This window comes from Elephas maximus, chromosome 11, assembly GCF_024166365.1.
Source record: "Elephas maximus indicus isolate mEleMax1 chromosome 11, mEleMax1 primary haplotype, whole genome shotgun sequence".
Lineage (NCBI taxonomy): Eukaryota > Metazoa > Chordata > Mammalia > Proboscidea > Elephantidae > Elephas > Elephas maximus.
In genome coordinates, this window is record NC_064829.1 from 7,927,825 (window position 1) to 7,946,461 (window position 18,637).

Genomic DNA, 18,637 nt, shown 5'->3' on the forward strand with positions numbered 1-18,637 from the left:
TTGTACCAGTACCAGGCTGTTTTGACTACTGTGGCTGTATAATAGGTTCTGAAATCAGGTAGAGTGAGGCCTCCCACTTTCTTCTTCTTTTTCAGTAATGCTTTGCTTATCCGAGGCTTCTTTCCCTTCCATATGAAGTTGGTGATTTGTTTCTCCATCATGTTAAAAAATGACATTGGAATTTGGATCGGAAGTGCATTGTATGTATAGATGGCTTTTGGTAGTACAGACGTTTTTACTATGTTAAGTCTTCCTATCCATGAGCAAGGTATGCTTTTCCACTTAAGTAGGTCCTTTTTAGCTTCTTGTAGTAGTACTTTGTAATTTTCTTTGTATAGGTCTTTTACATCCTTGGTAAGATTTATTCCTAAGTATTTTATCTTCTTGGGGGCTACTGTGAATGGTATTGATTTGGTGATTTCCTCTTCGATGTTCTTTTTGTTGATGTAGAGGAATCCAAGTGATTTTTGTATGTTTATTTTATAACCTGAGACTCTGCCAAACTCTTCTATTAGTTTCAGTAGTTTTCTGGAGGATTCCTTAGGGTTTTCTGTGTATAAGATCATGTCATCTGCAAATAGAGATAATTTTCCTTCCTCCTTGCCAATCCGGATGCCCTTTATTTCTTTGTCTAGCCTAATTGCTCTGGCTAGGACCTCTAGCACAATGTTGAATAAGAGCGGTGATAAAGGGCATCCTTGTCTGGTTCCCGTTCTCAAGGGAAATGCTTTCAGGCTCTCTCCATTTAGAGTGATGTAGGCTGTTGGCTTTGTATAGATGCCCTTTATTATGCCCAACAGGTTTTTGATAAGGGTGCTAAATCCATTTGATGGGAAAAGAAGAGTCTCTTTAATAAATGGTGCTGAGACTAGTGAATTTCCACATGCAGAAAAATGAAAGAGGATCTATGCCTCATACACACAAAAAAAATTCAAAATGCATTAAAGACCTAAATGTGCACACTAAAACCATAAAATTCTTAGAAGAAAAAGCAGGGGCAATGCTGTCAGGTTTAGGTTTCTACAATGGATTATCTAATATAATAACAAAAGCACAAACAGCAAAAGACAAAATAAATATATGGGACCTCACAAAAATTAACAAGTTGTTCATCAAAAGACCTTACAAAAAAAAGTGAAAAGACAAGCTACCAACTGGGGGAATATATTCAGAAACCATACATCTGACAGGAATCTAATAGCCAAAATACATATAAAACTTCAACAACTAAACAACAAAAAGACAAATAAGCCGATCATAAAATGGGCAAGGGATTTGAATAGACATTTCACTAAAGAGGACATTCAGATGGCCACCACACACATGAAAAGATGCTCAGCATCATTAGCCATCAGAGAGATACAAATCAAAACCATGATGAGATGTCATTTTACTCCCACTAGAATAACAAGATTAAACACACACACACACACACACACACACACACACACACACACACACAAACAGAAAATTACAACTGTTGGTGAGGATTTGGGGAAACTAGAGCCCTTCCATTGCTCCTAGGAATGCAAAATGGTACAGCCATTGTGGAAAACAGTGTGGTGGCTCCTCAAACACTAAAAGTATAACTACCATATGACCCAGCAATTCCACTCCTAGGTATATACCCAAAAAACTTGAAAGCAGAGACTCAAACAGAGACTTGTGCACCAATGTTCTTTGCAGCACTATTCATAATAGTGAAAAGGCAGAAACAACCTAAACACTCATCAACAGATCAATGGATAAACAAAATGTGGTACACAGATACAATGAAATACTACTCAGCCAGCAGGAGAAATGAAGTCTTGATATATGCTACAATACGGTTGGAGCTGGAAGACATTCTGCTGAGTGAAATAAGTCAATCAGAAAAGTACAAATATGGCATGACCTCAGTTATATAAAAAGACAAGAAAAGGCAAATGTATAGAGACCAAAGTCTATTAGTAGTTACCAGGGATAGAAGGGAGGGGGAAAGGGGGATTAATAGTGATGGAAATACAGTGTTGATTAAGAGTGGGGTTGCACAGCCAATTATTGTAACTGTTGTCAATAAGTTGTACACCTGTAAAAAGTTAAACTGGCAAAAGTTGTGTGATAGAAATATTTTACAACAACAGCAAAAAAAAAAAAAAAAAAAGAGAGTATCTGCTGATTTGTTTATGTACAACTAAAAAACCTTATGGAATCTGGTTTCTTGGTTTGGAGGTTTAGGGTCATGGCTTCATGGGACACCCCAGTTAACTGGCCTAACAACATGTTTAGTGCTTCTGTTCTACCTCCTAGTTCAATGTATAGTGCCTGGGTCTTAAAAGCTTGCAAGTAGCCATCTAAGGTCTCCATTTACTTGGAGCAACAAAGGAAGAAGTAGAGTAGGAATATGAGAAGAAAATGGAACGTGTGGCTAATTACCTCCATGAACAACTGCCACCTTTGCCATGATACCAGAAGAGCTGGGTGTTGCCTGGCTACCACTACTGAGCATTTTGATCAAAGATTCCATAGAAGAATCCTGATCAAAAAGGAAATGTAGAACAGAATTTCAAATTCTCATGGAGTCCAAGCTTCCCTGAAACTAACACCCTGAGACTATCTTTAAATATTGAGCCAAAAATATCCCTTGAAGTATTCTTAGATTAAATAATGGTTTAACCTAACTCGTAAAAAATATCTACCTTGAGCATTGTGCTCTTTTAAGAACTATATAGGATTAAATTGACAACAGCAACTTGAAGGATTAGATAGGAACCTTAGGAGGCAGTAACTTTATGTTAATGTGGGAGGAACAATTCAGAAGAGGTTGAGAATGACTGCACAACTCAAAGAATACATGTCACTAAATGGCACATATAGAAACTGTTGAATTGATGTATGTTTTGCTGTGTATATTCTCAACAACAACAAAATAATACAGTTTTATGTCTATCTATCTGTCTCTATCTAATCTACTGACCTATATAATCTGTCACCTATCTATTATCTATCTATATCTATCTATCTAATCATCATCTATCATCTGTCTAGCTGTCTATCTATCTGTCTGTCTACCTGTCTACCTACCTACCTGTCTACCTACCTACCTACCTGTCCACCTACCTACCTACCTACCTGTCTAAAGTGAGTGAGTACTAATCAAATACTTATTGGCTCACATTCTCCCAGCTCCGGAAAGCAGCCGAAGTTATAGTTCAATGGAAAAATGGAGCTTTGCCTAAAAAAAAAAAAATTTTTTTTTTTTTATACCTACCTACCTGTCTAAAGTGAGTGAGTACTAATCAAATACTTATTGGCTCACATTCTCCCAGCTCCGGAAAGCAGCCGAAGTTATAGTTCAATGGAAAAATGGAGCTTTGCCTAAAAAAAAAAAAATTTTTTTTTTTTTATCCTTAGTCTCCTTAAAATCAGAAACTTTTGTTCCCCTCAAGGCCAAAAATTTTTAGAGTTCTATACAAGTGGTGAGCCATCATAATTACACTAAAAATAATGAGATAAAGACTTCTGGACACCAGAAATACTACAGGTGTTCAGCCATCACAATTATCAACAGGTTAATTAGGTTATTTCCTTGTGTTGGCACAGCCGGCAGAAAGTGCCAGGATTAGCTCTCCAGGCTGATGTTAATAAAACCAGAACCACACTCCTTTTGAATGTCATCTTTTAACTTCTGGTTAATGGAGATCTTGTTACTAAAGATGAGCTGCAGGCAGCAAAAGCCCACAGCCTTGTATAAGCAAATTAAAAGGAAATGCATAGCTGTTATAAGGAGGCAATTGTACCTAACAACTATTTAAGTGCTTTTTTCATTATAATGGTTTGTGTGTTGCTTGCCAAGACAGAAGAGAAAGAAAGAGGTATGAGGTAGAGGTAAGCCAGCAAGCATAGACTTTTGTTTATTTGCTGTTGTTGTTATTGTGGTAAAACAAAACAAAAAAAACCAAACCCGCTGCCATCGAGTCAATTCTGACTCATAACAATCCTATAGAACTGCCCCATAGAGTTTCCAAGGAATGCCTGGTGGATTTGAACTGCTGACCTCTTGGTTAGCGGTTGTAGCACTTAACCACTACGCCACCAGGGTTTCCAATTGCGGTAAGTATATATATATTTTCCATTTCAACATTTTTACGTGTAAAATTCAGTGACATTACTTTCTTCATGTTGTGCAACCATCACCACTATCCATTTCCAAATTTTTCCATCACCCTTAAAAGAAACTCAGTGTCCCCTAAGCAATGACTCCCTACTTCCCCCTCCCGTCAGCCCCTGGAAATCACTAATGAACTTTAGTTTCTATATGTTTGCCTATTCTAGATATCTCATATAAGCAGAATCATTCAATACTTCTCCTTTCGTCATTGACTTATTTCACTCAGCATAACATTTTCAAGGTTCATCCATATTGTACATATCAGGACTTCATTTATGGCTGAGTGATATTTCATTGTATGTATGTAACACATTTCGCTTATCCATTCATTTATTGATGGACATTTAGGTTGCTTCTACCTTTTGGCTATTACAAATATAGCTACAATGAACATTGGTGTACAAGTATCTGTTTGTGTCCCTGCTTTCAAGTCTTTTTGGTATATACCTAGGAGTGGAATTGCTGGATTATATGGTAATTCTATGTTTAACTTTTTGAGAAACCATCACACTGTTTTCCAGAGCGGCTATACCGCTTTAGCAACAATGGATGAGGGTTCCAATTTCTCTCATATTCTTGCCAACACTTGTTGCTGTTCTCTCTTTTTTTTTCTCTCATAATAGCCATCTTAGTGAATGTGAAGTGGTATCACATTGTGGCTTTGTTTGCATTTCTTTAATGAGTAGAGGCACTGAACATCTTTTCATATGCTTATTAGCCATTTGTATTTCTTCTTTGGAGAAACATCTATTCAAGACCTCTGACCATTTTTTGGTTGGGTTATTTGTCTTTTTAATGTTAAGTTATAGATCTTTATATAATTCTGGATATTAAACCCTTATCAGAGTGACCACAAAATTTTTCCTAATCCATAGATTGTCAATAAAGTCCTATGATGAATAAATGTTTTTAATTTTGATGAGGTCCCTTCCATTCATCTATTTTGTCTTTCGTTTGTCCTTTTGGTGTCATATCTAAGAATCCATTGTTAAATACTAAGTCCCAAAGTATTATCCCTCATTTCTTCTAAGAGCTTTCTGGTTTCAGTTATTAGATTTAGGTCCTTGATCCACTTTGAGCTAGTTTTCATATATGGTGTGAGGTATGGCCCAGCTTTGTTTTTCATGTATGGAAATCCAGTTGTCTCACCAGCACTTATTAAAGAGACTATTCTTTCTCCACTGTATGGACTTAGCACCCTTGTTGATTATCAATTGCCCACAGATAGGAGGGTTTATTTCTGGACTCTCAATTCTATTCCATTGGTCTATAGATCGTATCAGTGCCAGATTACTGTAGCTCTATAGTATGTTTTGAGGTCTGGAAGTGTAAGTCCTCCTACTTTGTTCTTTTTCAAGATTTCTTTGGATATTCAGGGCCCCTGCAGTTCTTTATAAATTGAAGGATTGGCTTTTGCATTTCTGCAAAGAAGGCTGTTAGAATTCTAATAGGGATTGCATTGAATCTATAGATTGCTTTGGGTAATATTGACACCTTAACAATATTAAATCTTCAGATCCATGAACATAGAATGTCGGTGTTTTGTTTTATATTTTTAATACATGTCTATTTGCAGCAGCATGCAGTATTTCTCCTTGCTGGACTGGAGAGAGAGAACATTTCCACAGACCAAGGACTTGGAAGATGCTGGTCACAGTCCAGCTCTCTTTCTAACTGTGTCTTGTTCTCCTCCCTCTGCATCGCTCCCAACCATTCTCATTGCGAGCACCACCCAACCATAGCATTTATTTTGCCTCCTGCTTGGCACTGAGCTGTGTGTCCAGTAAATACTTGTTGAATAACTGAATAAAAGAATGGAAACTAATTGCATGAATTAAGGAAATATATACTGGCAATTAGGTAATACATAGAAAGAGCAGGTAATTTGTTAAACACAATAGAAATTAAAATGTTTTAAAAACAGCAGTTTATTCATATGCAAGAGTATTATGTATTCTACCTGCAATGAGCATCAAAATCATGGCTTAGCTATTCCATCAGGACCAGCTGGTTAGTGTATTGCCTAGTGGCCTCCCTTCAGGCCCAGGTGTGCTTGAGGAGAGAGGCGGTGGGCTGTGTCAGCACCTCAACTCCTCCCCTCCCTGGTCTAGCCATGCTCCCACCGCCTGTCTCACTTTGCCTTGGAGAATGTACTTTTCCATAGCTGACCAGCTGCTTGTAGATATTAACACAGCTGCTTTCTCTATCATGCCTAAGGCCTCTATAATTCCACAAGCAGCATTTAGGGAGGCTCTGGCAAGTGGGGGGGGGGGCAGCCTTTTAGAAAGACACTGGGGGAAAAGGGGGGCAGAGCCAGAGGCCAGCCTGAGAAGAATCATAGAATTCCAAAGACTTAAAGGCCTGCGGAAACCTGGATTCAGTGGAGCTGAAACTTGAACTTTCACGGTAGACGGTGTGTAAAGTCCGTGTCCTGACTTTCTAAATATCACTGAACAAACGGCAAGTTCCCTGTTCTTTAACTTCCCCATCAGACTAACTGAAATTAAAGACATAATCTTTCTAATCTTTCTCTGCTCAAACATCAGAGGTCTCTAACTTTTTGTTTCTTTATCCCTATTTTCATTTACTCAATTATCTATTATTCATCCCACAAATACTACCTGTCAGGCACTGTATTAGGGGCTTTATGCATATTATCTTGGAGGAAGAAACTGAGGCTCAGAGAACTAAGTGACCAGCCCAGGCCACCTGGTGAGGGCTATGGCTCTTCCCTGTCCCAGCGCCCAGGCAGAAGACAGCAGCATGGGAGTGAGGGGATTGGGCAGAGAGACAGGCTGCTGCAGCCCTGAGGCAGGAAGCAGGACTCCATGATGACAACGGTGATGATGGTGATGGCAGCAGCAGCATCACAGACCAGAGGATGGGGCATGAGGCTAGGCTGGCTTCCTAAACTCCAGCAGCAACGCTCTTGACCACGTATCTGCTCGTAAGCAACCCAGGCTGTGGAGGTGACAGCTCTGCACTGCAGGGTTGATCAGGAAAAGGCCACTGGGAACCCACCGCTGGGTGGGGCTGTGGGTGTGTGTGTGCACTTCTGCGCATCTGAACATTTTCACTTCTACCACTTGTGTCCTGGATATGCACCTGGGGTGTTGAGTACTAAGGCAACTTCCAGCACCAGAAAATCTAACAAATGTTTTCTGTTATGTCCAGACCATTCTAACATGAATATTACATAGTCATTCAGTACTGCTGTGAAATTCAGGAAGTGAGGAGTCAGGTTGTCCACAGACCGCCATGATCTAAAACGCATGGAGGGATGCTCAGTACATTTCTCCTGACTGACCACTTCCATGCTTGAGCTCCAGGGCCTGAGCAATGGTTTCCTTGAAGGTCTCTAGCAGAGTAAGCATTGAGTCCAGTGCTTAGGCTCTGGGTCTAAATCCCACTACCCCACAAAATAAATGCAAGCCTGGATCACATATCTGAGAGACATTCTCTTCCTGTGTAAAATGGCCATAAATCCCTCACAGGACTGGTGCAAGGAGATAATGCACACCAAGCACTTAGAATGTACCTGGGCAGGGTGAGGGCTTAATAAATGCAACTATTATTCATGTTGATACTTTTTATTCGTGAAAATATTTTTATTTTATTTTCTATGAGTACTTTAGCTTCCTTCTTATGAACACCTCAACTTAGTTGCTTCTCTGTGAGGTTTTTAGAGCAATGCCAACAGTGTAGTGTATAACATTCTAAACAATCTAACATGAGCAAAGTTTAATCCATAATTTACTATTTATATTTCTATTGATTATTTGTTCCTAATAAAGAGAACAATCTCTGCTTTCTCATTTTTACAAAATCCAGCATGAACCTCAAATATGCATTTGTGAAGTTTATCTTCAATTAAGGTATGCGTTCTAATTTATTTTTGTAAACAACTGAGATGTTAAAAATACATTTTGTGGTCTTCTAGACGGTGGCCCAAGAACCCCCTCCTTAAAAAAAGGTACTCAATTGTGCAGGTCTCTCATTTTCCATTGTAAATCACAAAGTAGAGTAGCCAATTAACAAGTGACAGTTATTTCTTCTCTGAAAGTATACCCAGAATGGTACAAAGATTCTGCCCTTGCTCACAGCCTTCTTACACGTAATCTATGCATATATGCAGGCCTCTCAAGAAGACACCAAGATGATGCCTGTGCATTTGGAAGCTGGGTATGAACATATGCATATTAGTGAGTGTCCCATCTTTCTACCAGTTGATAAATCACAGATCATAGAATTTTAGGACTGGGAGAGACCACAGAGATCACATAATCCAACTCTTTTATTGTAGAACTGAGCAATTTCAGGCCCCAAGGACCTCCTTGGCATCAGCCTGTTGCTCTAGGAACTAGGGCTGCCAATCCCATTACAACTGCAGGGTGAGGGTTGGGGGATGGTAGCTTCTGGGCACATATGGCTCACCTTGGGAAGATGAGCAGCCCAAGGTACTCATGTTAGATTGTTCAGAGGCGAGAAGGTGTTCCACGGTGGTATTAGGATCAGATCCTGGTGCTGCCATTTGTTACCTGTGTGATCTTGGGCAAGCTGCTTCACCTCTCTCACATAAAAAGACAAGAAAAGATGAACATAGAGAAAACAAAGTTTATTAGCGCTTACCAGGGGCAGGATGGAGGGGGAAATTGAGGGTAAGCAGTGATGGAAATACCACTTTGATTAAGGGGTTGCATAGCAAATTATTGTGATTGCTGTCAATAAACAATAAGTTGTACACCTATAAAAAGTTGAATTGGCAAAAGTATGATAGATATATTTACAACAGTGAAACACACACAAAAGAGTAGTTGCTGAGGCTTACAATGTAAAACCAAAAACCTCATGGGATTTGGTTTCTTGGTTTGGAGGTTAAGGGTCATGGTTTCATTTAATATCCTAAGCTATTGGTCTAATAACATCTTTAGCGCCTCTGGTCTACCTTCTGGTTTGATGCATAGTGCCTGGGGTCTTAAAAGCTTGCAAGCAGCCTCCTAAAAATCAAATGCCTATGCTCATCCAAAGACTTCATGAAAAGTATAAAAAGATTACCTACAGACTGGGAAAAGTTTTTAGCTATGACATTTCCAATCAGCGTCTGATCTCTAAAATCTACATGATAGTGCAAAAACTCAACAACAACAAAAAAATACATAACTCAATCAAAGAACAGGCAAAAGATATGAACAGGCACTTCACTAAAGAAGACATTCAGATACATAATGAAATGCTCACCATCATCAGCCATTAAAAAAAAAAATTAGAGAAATGCAAATCAAAACTACAAGGAGATTCCATCTCACTCCAACAAGGCTGGCATTAATCCAAAAAACACAAAATAATCAATGCTGGAGAGGTTGTGGAGAGACTGGAACACTTATACACTGCTGGTGGGAATGTAAAATGGTAAAACCACTTTGGAAATCAATTTGATGCTTCCTTTAAAAGCCAGAAATAGAACTACCATACGATCCAGCAATCCCACTCCTTGGAATATATCCTAGAGAAAAAAAATAGCCTTTACACAAACAGACAGATGCACACCCATGTTCATTGAAGCACTGTTTATAACAGCAAAAGGATGGAAGCAACCAAAATGCCCATCAAGGGATGAATGGATAAATAAATTATGGTATATTCACACAATGGCATACTATGCATCAATAAAGAACAGTGATGAATCCGTGAAACATTTCATAACATGGAGGAATCTGGAAGGCATTATGCTGAGTGAAATTAGTTAGTTGCAAAACGACAAGTATTGTATGAGAACACTCTTAGAAAGTGATACTGGTGAGGAATGAGCTTCTAGGCTCAAGTAGACATGTGAGACTATGTGGGCAGCTCCTGTCTGGAGGGGAGATGAGAAGGCAGAGGAGGACAGAAGCTGGCTGAATGGACACGGGAGTACAGGGCGGTCAGAAGGAGTGTGCTATCTCATTGTGGGAAAGCAGCTAGGAGTATATAGCAAGGTGTATATAAATTTTTGTATGAGAGATTGACTTGATCTGTAAACTTTCACTTAAAGCACAACTAAAAAAAAAATTAAATTAAAAAAAGCTTGCAAGAGGCCATCCAAGGCACAAGAAATTGGTCTCTATTCATCTGGAACAACAGAGGAAGAAGGAGGAGGATATGGAATGTGTGGCTAACTGCCTCTATGAACAACTGCCCCCTTTGCCATGAGACCAGAAAAACTGTATAGTGCCCAGCTACCAATACTGAACAGTTTGATTAAAGATTCCATAGAAAAATCCTGATCAAAAGGGGGTAAATGTAAAACATAATTTCAAATTCTCCTGGACTCCAGACTTCCTGAAACCATGAAGGTTGGATGAACCCCTGAAACTACTGCCCTGAGATAATTGTTAAACCTTAAGCCAAAAACAGATTAGCTTAACTAGGAAAAAATGTCTGCCTTGAGCATTATGCTCTTTAAAGAACTATCTATATGGAATCAATTGACATCAGCAACTCGAAAGATTAAATAGGAACCTTAGGGGCAGTGAATTTATGTTAATGGAGGAGAAACAACTCAGAAAAGGATAGTGAGAATGGTTATACAACTTGAAGAATGTAATCAATGTCATTAACCGGTACACGTAGAAACTGTTGAACTGATGTATGTTCTGCTGTGTAAATTCTCAACAACAAAATAAATAAAAGTATGTATATATATAAAAAACTGACTATAGCCTTCATCAAGTAACAACAGTAATCCCTGAGGAGAAAATGAGATTCCCAGAGCTATCATATTATAATAATCAGAATGAATGTCATGTTCTCAACAAAAGATTATGAGATTGTCAAGGATTGAATTGTGTTCCCCCAAAATATGTGTCAACTTGGCTAGGCCATGATTCCCATTATTATGTGGTTGTCCTCCATTTTGTGATTTGATGTAATTGTCCTGTGTTATAAATCCTATTCTTTGCCTGTGGTTAATGAGGCAAGATTAGGTTAAGTTAAAGAAGATGCAACACCCTTACTAAGGTCAAATCCCTGATCTGATGTAAAGGGAGTTTCCCTGGGGTGTAGCCTGCATCACCTTTTATCTTACAAGAGACAAAAGGACAGAGAAGTGAGCAGAGAGATAGGGACCTCATGCTACCAATAAAGAAGCACTGGGAGTGAAGCATGTCCTTTGGACCCGGGATGCCTGCACTGAGAATCTCCTAGGCCAGGGGAAGATGGATGGCAAGGACCTTCCCCCAGAACCAACTGAGAGAGAAAGCCTTTCCCAGAAGCTGGTGCCCTCAATTAGGATTTCCAGTCTCCTAAACTGTGAGAGAATAAACTTCTGTTTGTTAAGGCCATCCACTGTGGTATTTCTGTTACAGCAGTGCTAGATAACCAAGACAAAGACATACAAAGAAAAAGTATGACCCATTTCAGGAAAGAGAATTTGACAAAATTCTAAGGAATTATGAGGAAGCCCAGCATTGGAATTATTAGTTCAAAACCAAACCAAACCCAGTGCCATCGGGTAGATTCTGACTCATAGCAACCCTATAGGACAGAGTAGAACTGCTCCATAGAGTTTCCAAGGAGTGCCTGGTGGATTCGAACTGCTGACCCTTTGGTTATCTGTCATAGCACTTAACCACTACACCACCAGGGTTTCCAAATTATTAGTTAGAGATGTTAAATTGACTGTCTTAAATATGCTCAATGAGCTAAAGAAAACCATGGAGAAATGGCTAAAAGAAATCAAAAGACAATACATGAATAAAATGAGAGTATCACTAAGAAACTATGAAAATGACCCAAACAGAAATTCTGAAGCTCAAAAGTACAATAACTGAAATGAAAACTCTACTACAGGGTTCCAACAGCAGATTAGGACAGGCACATGAAAGGATCAGTGGACCTGAAGATAAGAAAATTGAAAATTATCAAGTCTAAGGAGCAGAAAGAAAAAGGAATGAAGAAAACTGAATAGAGTCTGAAAGACCATGGGGCATCATCAACCGTGCATCATAGGAGTCCCAGAGGAAGAGAGAAAAAGTCAGAAAATATTTGAAAAAATAATGGTTGAAAACTTCCCAAAACTGAAGAAAAATGTGAATCTAAACATTCAACAAGCTCAATAAACCTAGAGATCCACACCAAAACACACTGTAGATAAATTGAAAAAAAAACAAAGAGAGAATCATGAAAGCAGCAAGAAAGAAACAAACTGTCACATACAAGGGATCCTCAATAATATTAAGGCCTTGATTTCTCATCTGAAACCACGGAAGCCAGAAGGCAGCAGGATGATATATCTAAAGCATTGAAAGGAAAAAAAAAAAACAAAACAAAAACTGTCAGTCAAGAATTCTGTACCCAGCCAAACTACCCGTCAAAAATGAAGGAGAAATTAAGACATCCCAAGATAAACAAAAGCTGAGAGTTCATTACCACTAGACCTGCCATACAAAAAATGCTAAAGGGAGTCCTTCCAGCCAAAATGAAAAAAGACTAGGTAGAAACTCAAAGCCATAAGAAGAAACAAAGAACACTAGTAAAGGTAACCTCACAGGTAAATATAAAATCCAGTATTATTGTACTTTTGGTTTGTAACTCCTCTTTTTGTCATATACGACTTAAAAGGTAAATGTATAAAACAACAATTATAAATCTAAGTTAATGGGTACATGATGTATAAAAATATAATTTGTAATTGTAAAAATATAAATGGGGAGGGACAGAGATGTAACTAGGTTGGTATTATTCAAACTAGGCTCAAGGAAACCACTTTTTAAAAATGGCTAAAAAATACACAGAAAAGGATGGGAATCAAAAAAACACTCAAAAAATTTAACTAAATACAATAAAAGGCAGTAATGGAAGAAATGAGAAACAATAAATATACAGGACATACAGAAAGCAAACAGATAATTGGCAGAAGTAAATTTTTCTTTATCAGTAATTACAGAAAATGGATTAAACTCTTCTATTAAAAGGTAGAAGGTGCCTAGATGGTACAAACAGTTCACACTCAACTGCTAACCTAAGGTTGCCAGTTCAAACCCACCCAGTGGTACTGTGGAAGAAAAGACTTGGTAATCTACTTCTGTTATGACAGCCAAGAAAACCCTATGGAGAAGTTCTATTCTGTAACACATGGGGTTTCTGTGAGTTGAAATCGACTTACAGCAACCAACAACAAGAAGAATTAAAAGGCAAATTTTAATATGTAGATTGAATTTTAAAAAATGATCCATCTATATGCTGTCTCCAGAAGACTCACTTTAGATACAAGGACATGAAGAGGTTCGAAGTAAAAGGATGCAAAAGATATTCCATGCAAATAATAAGCAAAAGAGAGCTGGGGTGACTATACTAATATCAAACAAAATAGACTTTAAATCCAAAAGAAGGTACAAGAGACAAAGAAGGACATTATACATTGACAAAAGTTTCCATCCAGCAACAAGACATAAAATTTTAAAAATATACGCACCTAACAACAGAGATCCAAAATATATGAAGCAAATATGGACAGAATTGAAGGGAGAAATACACAGTTTCACAATAATTGTTGGAGACTTCAATATTCCACTTTCAGTAATGGATAGGCCAACCAGACAAAGATCAATAAGTAAATGGAGGTCTTGAACAACACTATAAACCAAATCAAACTTAACAGACATATACAGAGCACTTCACCCAACAACAGCAGAATACACATTCTTCCCAAGCACACATTGAACAGTCTTCAGAATAGACCATATTCTAGGTCACAAAACAATCTTAATAAATTGTCAAAGACTGAAATCATACAAAGTATCTTTTTCAATCACAATAGAATGAAACTAGAGATCAACAACAGAGGGAAAACTAGATAATTCACAAATATATGGAAATCAAACAACGCACTTTTAAACAACCAATGTGACAAGGAACAAATCAAAAGAAAATGAGAAAATACCCTGAGACAAATGAATAGAAAAACATAATACAGTAATATTTATGAGATGCAGCAAAAGCAGTACTAAGAGGTAAAATTATAACTGTAAACATCCCCATGTAAAAAGAAGAAAGATCTCAGATCAACAACCTAATGATACAGCTTAAGGAACTAGAAAAAGAAGATCAAACTAAATCCAAAACTAACAAAAAGAAGGAGCAAATAAGGATCAGAGTGGAGATAAGCAACATACAGAATTAAAAAAAGAAAGGCAACGAAACCAGAAATTGGTTCTTCGAAAAGATCGACAAAATTTTAGCCAGCCTAAAAAATTTTAACCAAAAGAGGGAGCCCTGGTGGTGCACTGGTTAAGAGCCTGGCTGCAGTTCGAATCCACCAGCCACTCCTTGGATACTTTATGGGGCAGTTCATTGGGTTTTTTTAACCAAAAGAGAGAGAGGAGACCCAAATTACTAAAATTCGAAATGAAAGTGGGAACATCACTAGTGACCCTACAGAAACAAAAGGGATTATAAGAAGTTACTGTAAATAATTGTGTAACAACAAACTGAATGAAATGGGCAAATTCCTAAAAATACACAAACTACCTAAACTGACTCAAGGAGAAACAGAAAACCTCAACAGACCTATAACAAGTGAAAAGGTTGAATCGGTAATCAAAAACCTCACAACAAAGTCCAGGACCAGATAGCTGGTCTGGTGAATTCTTCCAGACAGTTAAAGAATTAACATCAACCTTTCTCAAACTCTGAAAAAACTGAAGAAGAGAGAACACTTCTTAACTCATTTTATGAGGCAAGCCAGACAAAGACACCAAAGCCAGATAAAGACATGAGAAGAAAGAAACCTACAGGCCAATACCCCATTTGAATACATATGTAAAAGTCTTCAACAAAATACAAACAAACTGAATTCAGCAGCATATTTAAGGATTATACACCATGACCAAGTGGTGTTTATCCCAGGATGGCTGGGTTCAACATAAGAAAATCAATCAATGTAATACATTACATTAATAGAATGAAGGAAAAAAAATGCGCGATCATCTCAATTAATGCAGAAAAAGCACTGGACAAAACTCACCACCCTTTTATGATAAAAACACTCAATAAACTAGGAATAGAAGGAAGCTTTCTCAACATGATAAAGACCACGTATGAAAAACCCACAACTGACATCATACTCAATGTGAAGGACTGAAACCTCTTCCCTAAGATCAGGAAGAAGACAAGATGTCCACTTTCATTGCTGTATTCAACATAGTACTGGGAGTTCTAAGTGGAGCAAATAGACAAGAAAGGGGCATCTAAATTGGAAAGGAAGAAGTAAAACTATGTTTGCAGACAACATTATTTTATTTGTAGGAAACCTTAAGGAATCCACAAAAAAATTTGTTAGAGCTAACAAACAAATTCAGCCAAGTTGCGGGATACAAACTCAATACACAAAAATCTGTTGAATTTCTATACACCAGCAGTGAGGAAACCAAAAAGAAAATGAAGACAGCCATTCCATTTAAAATAGCACCAAAAAGAATAAAATACAGAGGAATAAATTTAACCAAGGTGGTAAGAAAACTACAAAACATTGCTACAAGAAATTAAAGACGACCTAAATAAATGGAAATGGAAAGACATCTTGTGTTCATGGATTGTAAGACTTCATATTGTTAAGATGACAACAGTACCCAAAGTGATAAACAGATTGAATGTAATCTCTATCAAAATCTCAATGGCATTTTTTACAGAAATAGTAAAACTCATCCTAAAATTCATATGGAATTTTGAGTGACCCCAAATAGTCAAATCAATATTGAAAAAGAAGAACAGAGTTCAAGAACTCTCACTTTCTGATTTCAAAATTTACTACAAAGCTACAGTAAAACAAAACAGTGTGGTGCTGACACAGGATAAATATACAGAACAGTGGAATAGAATAGAGTCCAGAAATAAACCCTCACATATGTGGTCAGTTGATTTTCAACAAGGGTGCCAAAGATTATGCAATGGTGAAAGGACATTTTTTTTTTTTTTTTTCCGGCTTTAACAAAGAGAAATTTATTTTCTCACAGCCTACTAGGTCACAAGTCCAAATTCAGGGCAGCAGCTCCAGGGGAAGGCTTTCTCTCTCCGTCCGCTCTGGAGGAAAGTCCTTGCCCTAAATCTTCCCCTGGTCGAGGAGCATTTCAGGCACAGGGACCCCAGGTCCTAGTGCTGCTTTCTTGGTGGTATGAGGTCCCCAGCTCTCTGCTTGCTTCCTTTTCCTTTTATCTCTTGAGATAAAAGGTGGTGCAGGCCACACCCCAGGGAAAATCCTTTTACATTGAATCAGGGATGTGGCTTGAGCAAGCCTGTTACATCCCACCCTAACCCTCTTTAACCACAGGCAGAGATTATGATTTGTAATAAACAGGAAAATCACAAAATGGAGGACAACCACACATGGCCTAACCAAGTTGACACATATTTTTGGGGGACACAATTCAATCCATTACACTTTATATATATTAACGCTTCTATGTTAGATTCAAGACTGTTAAAGCTTCGGGGTCAATTGAGCCTTTTATGGAAATAAAAGATCCTTCTTTGTTCTTTTTGTGTTGCATTTGATTTTGTTTGATGCTAGTACTACATACAACTTTCTTGCTAGAATTTGTCTGGGGTATTTTTTACCTTATTATATATATATTTTTATAATTTTTATTGTGCTTTAAGTGAAAGTTTACAAATCAAGTCAGTCTCTCACATAAAAACTTATTTACGGAGGGCGGAGCCAAGATGGCGGACTAGGCAGACGCTACCTCGGATCCCTCTTACAACAAAGACACGGAAAAACAAGTGAATCGATCACATACATAACAATCTACAAACCCTGAACAACAAACACAGATTTAGAGACGGAGAACGAACTAATACGGGGAAGCAGCGATTGTTTCCAGAGCCTGGAGCCAGCGTACCAGTCAGGTATGGCACAAGCACAGAGAGCTGCTCCACCCCCCTGAACTAACCCCGGGAGGGAGACCAGCCGGTTCCGCGGGCGGCGTGGGACGCAGCCTGTAGGAGAAGTCCCCGGGAGGCAGTGACTGGTCTCGGAGCAGGAAGAGCAGCGTCCGAGCCGGGGAACCGTCCCGCAGGGATTTGACTGGATGCAGGTAAGGCATAAACACGGAGAGTTGCTCCACCCCCCTGAACTAACCCCAGGAAGGGGACCAGCCGGGTCGCGCGGGCGGCATGGGACGCAGCCAGTAGGAGAAGTCCCCGGGAGGCAGCGACTGGAATTGGAGCGGGGAGAACAGCTTCCCAGCCGGGACACTCAGTCACGGCACAAGCACGGGGAGCTGCTCCACCCATCTGAACTAACCCCGGGAGGAGGCCCAACTGGCTCTCGGGTGTGGTACAGGCACGCGGCTGGAGGGACGAGAAGTCCCCGGGAGGCAGCGACTGATTTTGGAGTCGAGAGTGCACCGTCCCAGTAGGGGAGCCTTGACGCTGGGCGTGGGGCTGGAAGCGGAGGATCTGACCGTGACTCCAGCGGGCCAGACCCCCCGGGGGCAATCTCCACACAGCCAGCGCACATAGGCAACGTGCCCCACGGGAATCTCAGATATAATAGTCATTCCAAGCAAGACAAGCAACTCTGGCTATATTCTGAGGTGCTACTCTCCTATCTCTCTGTTCCCTCCCCCACCCTTCCCAGGCGGCTTCATTAACATCTGAATAGCCTGAGCCAGAGGGAGAACTCTGATAGGGATCTGACTGCATTTTTTTTTAGCGGATTTTCTGGAAAAACTAGTTTCCCAGTGATGGCTCGGAGACAACAATCGATATCAAACCACTTAAAGAAGCAGACCATGACAGCTTCTCCAACCCCCCAAACAAAAGAATCAAAATCTTTCCCAAATGAAGATACAATCTTGGAATTATCAGATACAGAATATAAAAAACTAATTTACAGAATGCTTAATGATATCACAAATGAAATTAGGATAACTGCAGAAAAAGCCAAGGAACACACTGATAAAACTGTTGAAGAACTCAAAAAGATTATTCAAGAACATAGTGGAAAAATTAATAAGTTGCAAGAATCCATAGAGAGACAACATGTAGAAATCCAAAAGATTAACAATAAAATAACACAATTAGACAACACACTAGGAAGTCAGAGGAGCAGACTCGAGCAATTAGAATGCAGACTGGGACATCTGGAGGACCAGGGAATCAACACCAACATAGCTGAAAAAAAATCAGATAAAAGAATTAAAAAAAAATGAAGAAACCCTAAGAATTATGTGGGACTCTATCAAGAAGGATAACCTGCGGGTGATTGGAGTCCCAGAACAGGGAGGGGGGACAGAAAACACAGAGAAAATAGTTGAAGAACTCCCGACAGAAAACTTCCCTGACATCATGAAAGACGAAAGGATATCTATCCAAGATGCTCATCAAATCCCATTTAAGACTGATACAAAAAGAAAAACACCAAGACATATTATCATCAAACTCACCAAAACCAAAGATAAACAGAAAATTTTAAAAGCAGCCAGGGACAACAGAAAGGTTTCCTTCAAG

At 38.9% G+C, this 18,637-nt stretch overlaps 1 protein-coding gene across 4 annotated transcripts in view; it reads right to left on the reverse strand.

Annotated features, from left to right (window-relative positions):
* The window catches only part of LDLRAD4 (low density lipoprotein receptor class A domain containing 4), a 771,753-nt gene that overhangs the window by 387,749 nt on the left and 365,367 nt on the right, over positions 1 to 18,637 (reverse strand). For 2 of the 4 annotated variants that reach the window (XM_049900289.1, XM_049900290.1), the window contains one exon: positions 8,585 to 8,716. The exons of the other annotated variants lie outside the window; for them this stretch is intronic. In XM_049900289.1, the coding sequence (XP_049756246.1) occupies positions 8,585 to 8,681 (97 nt within the window). In that variant the 5' untranslated portion in view covers positions 8,682 to 8,716. The remainder of the gene's footprint in view (positions 1 to 8,584; positions 8,717 to 18,637) is intronic. 4 annotated transcript variants of the gene reach the window in all.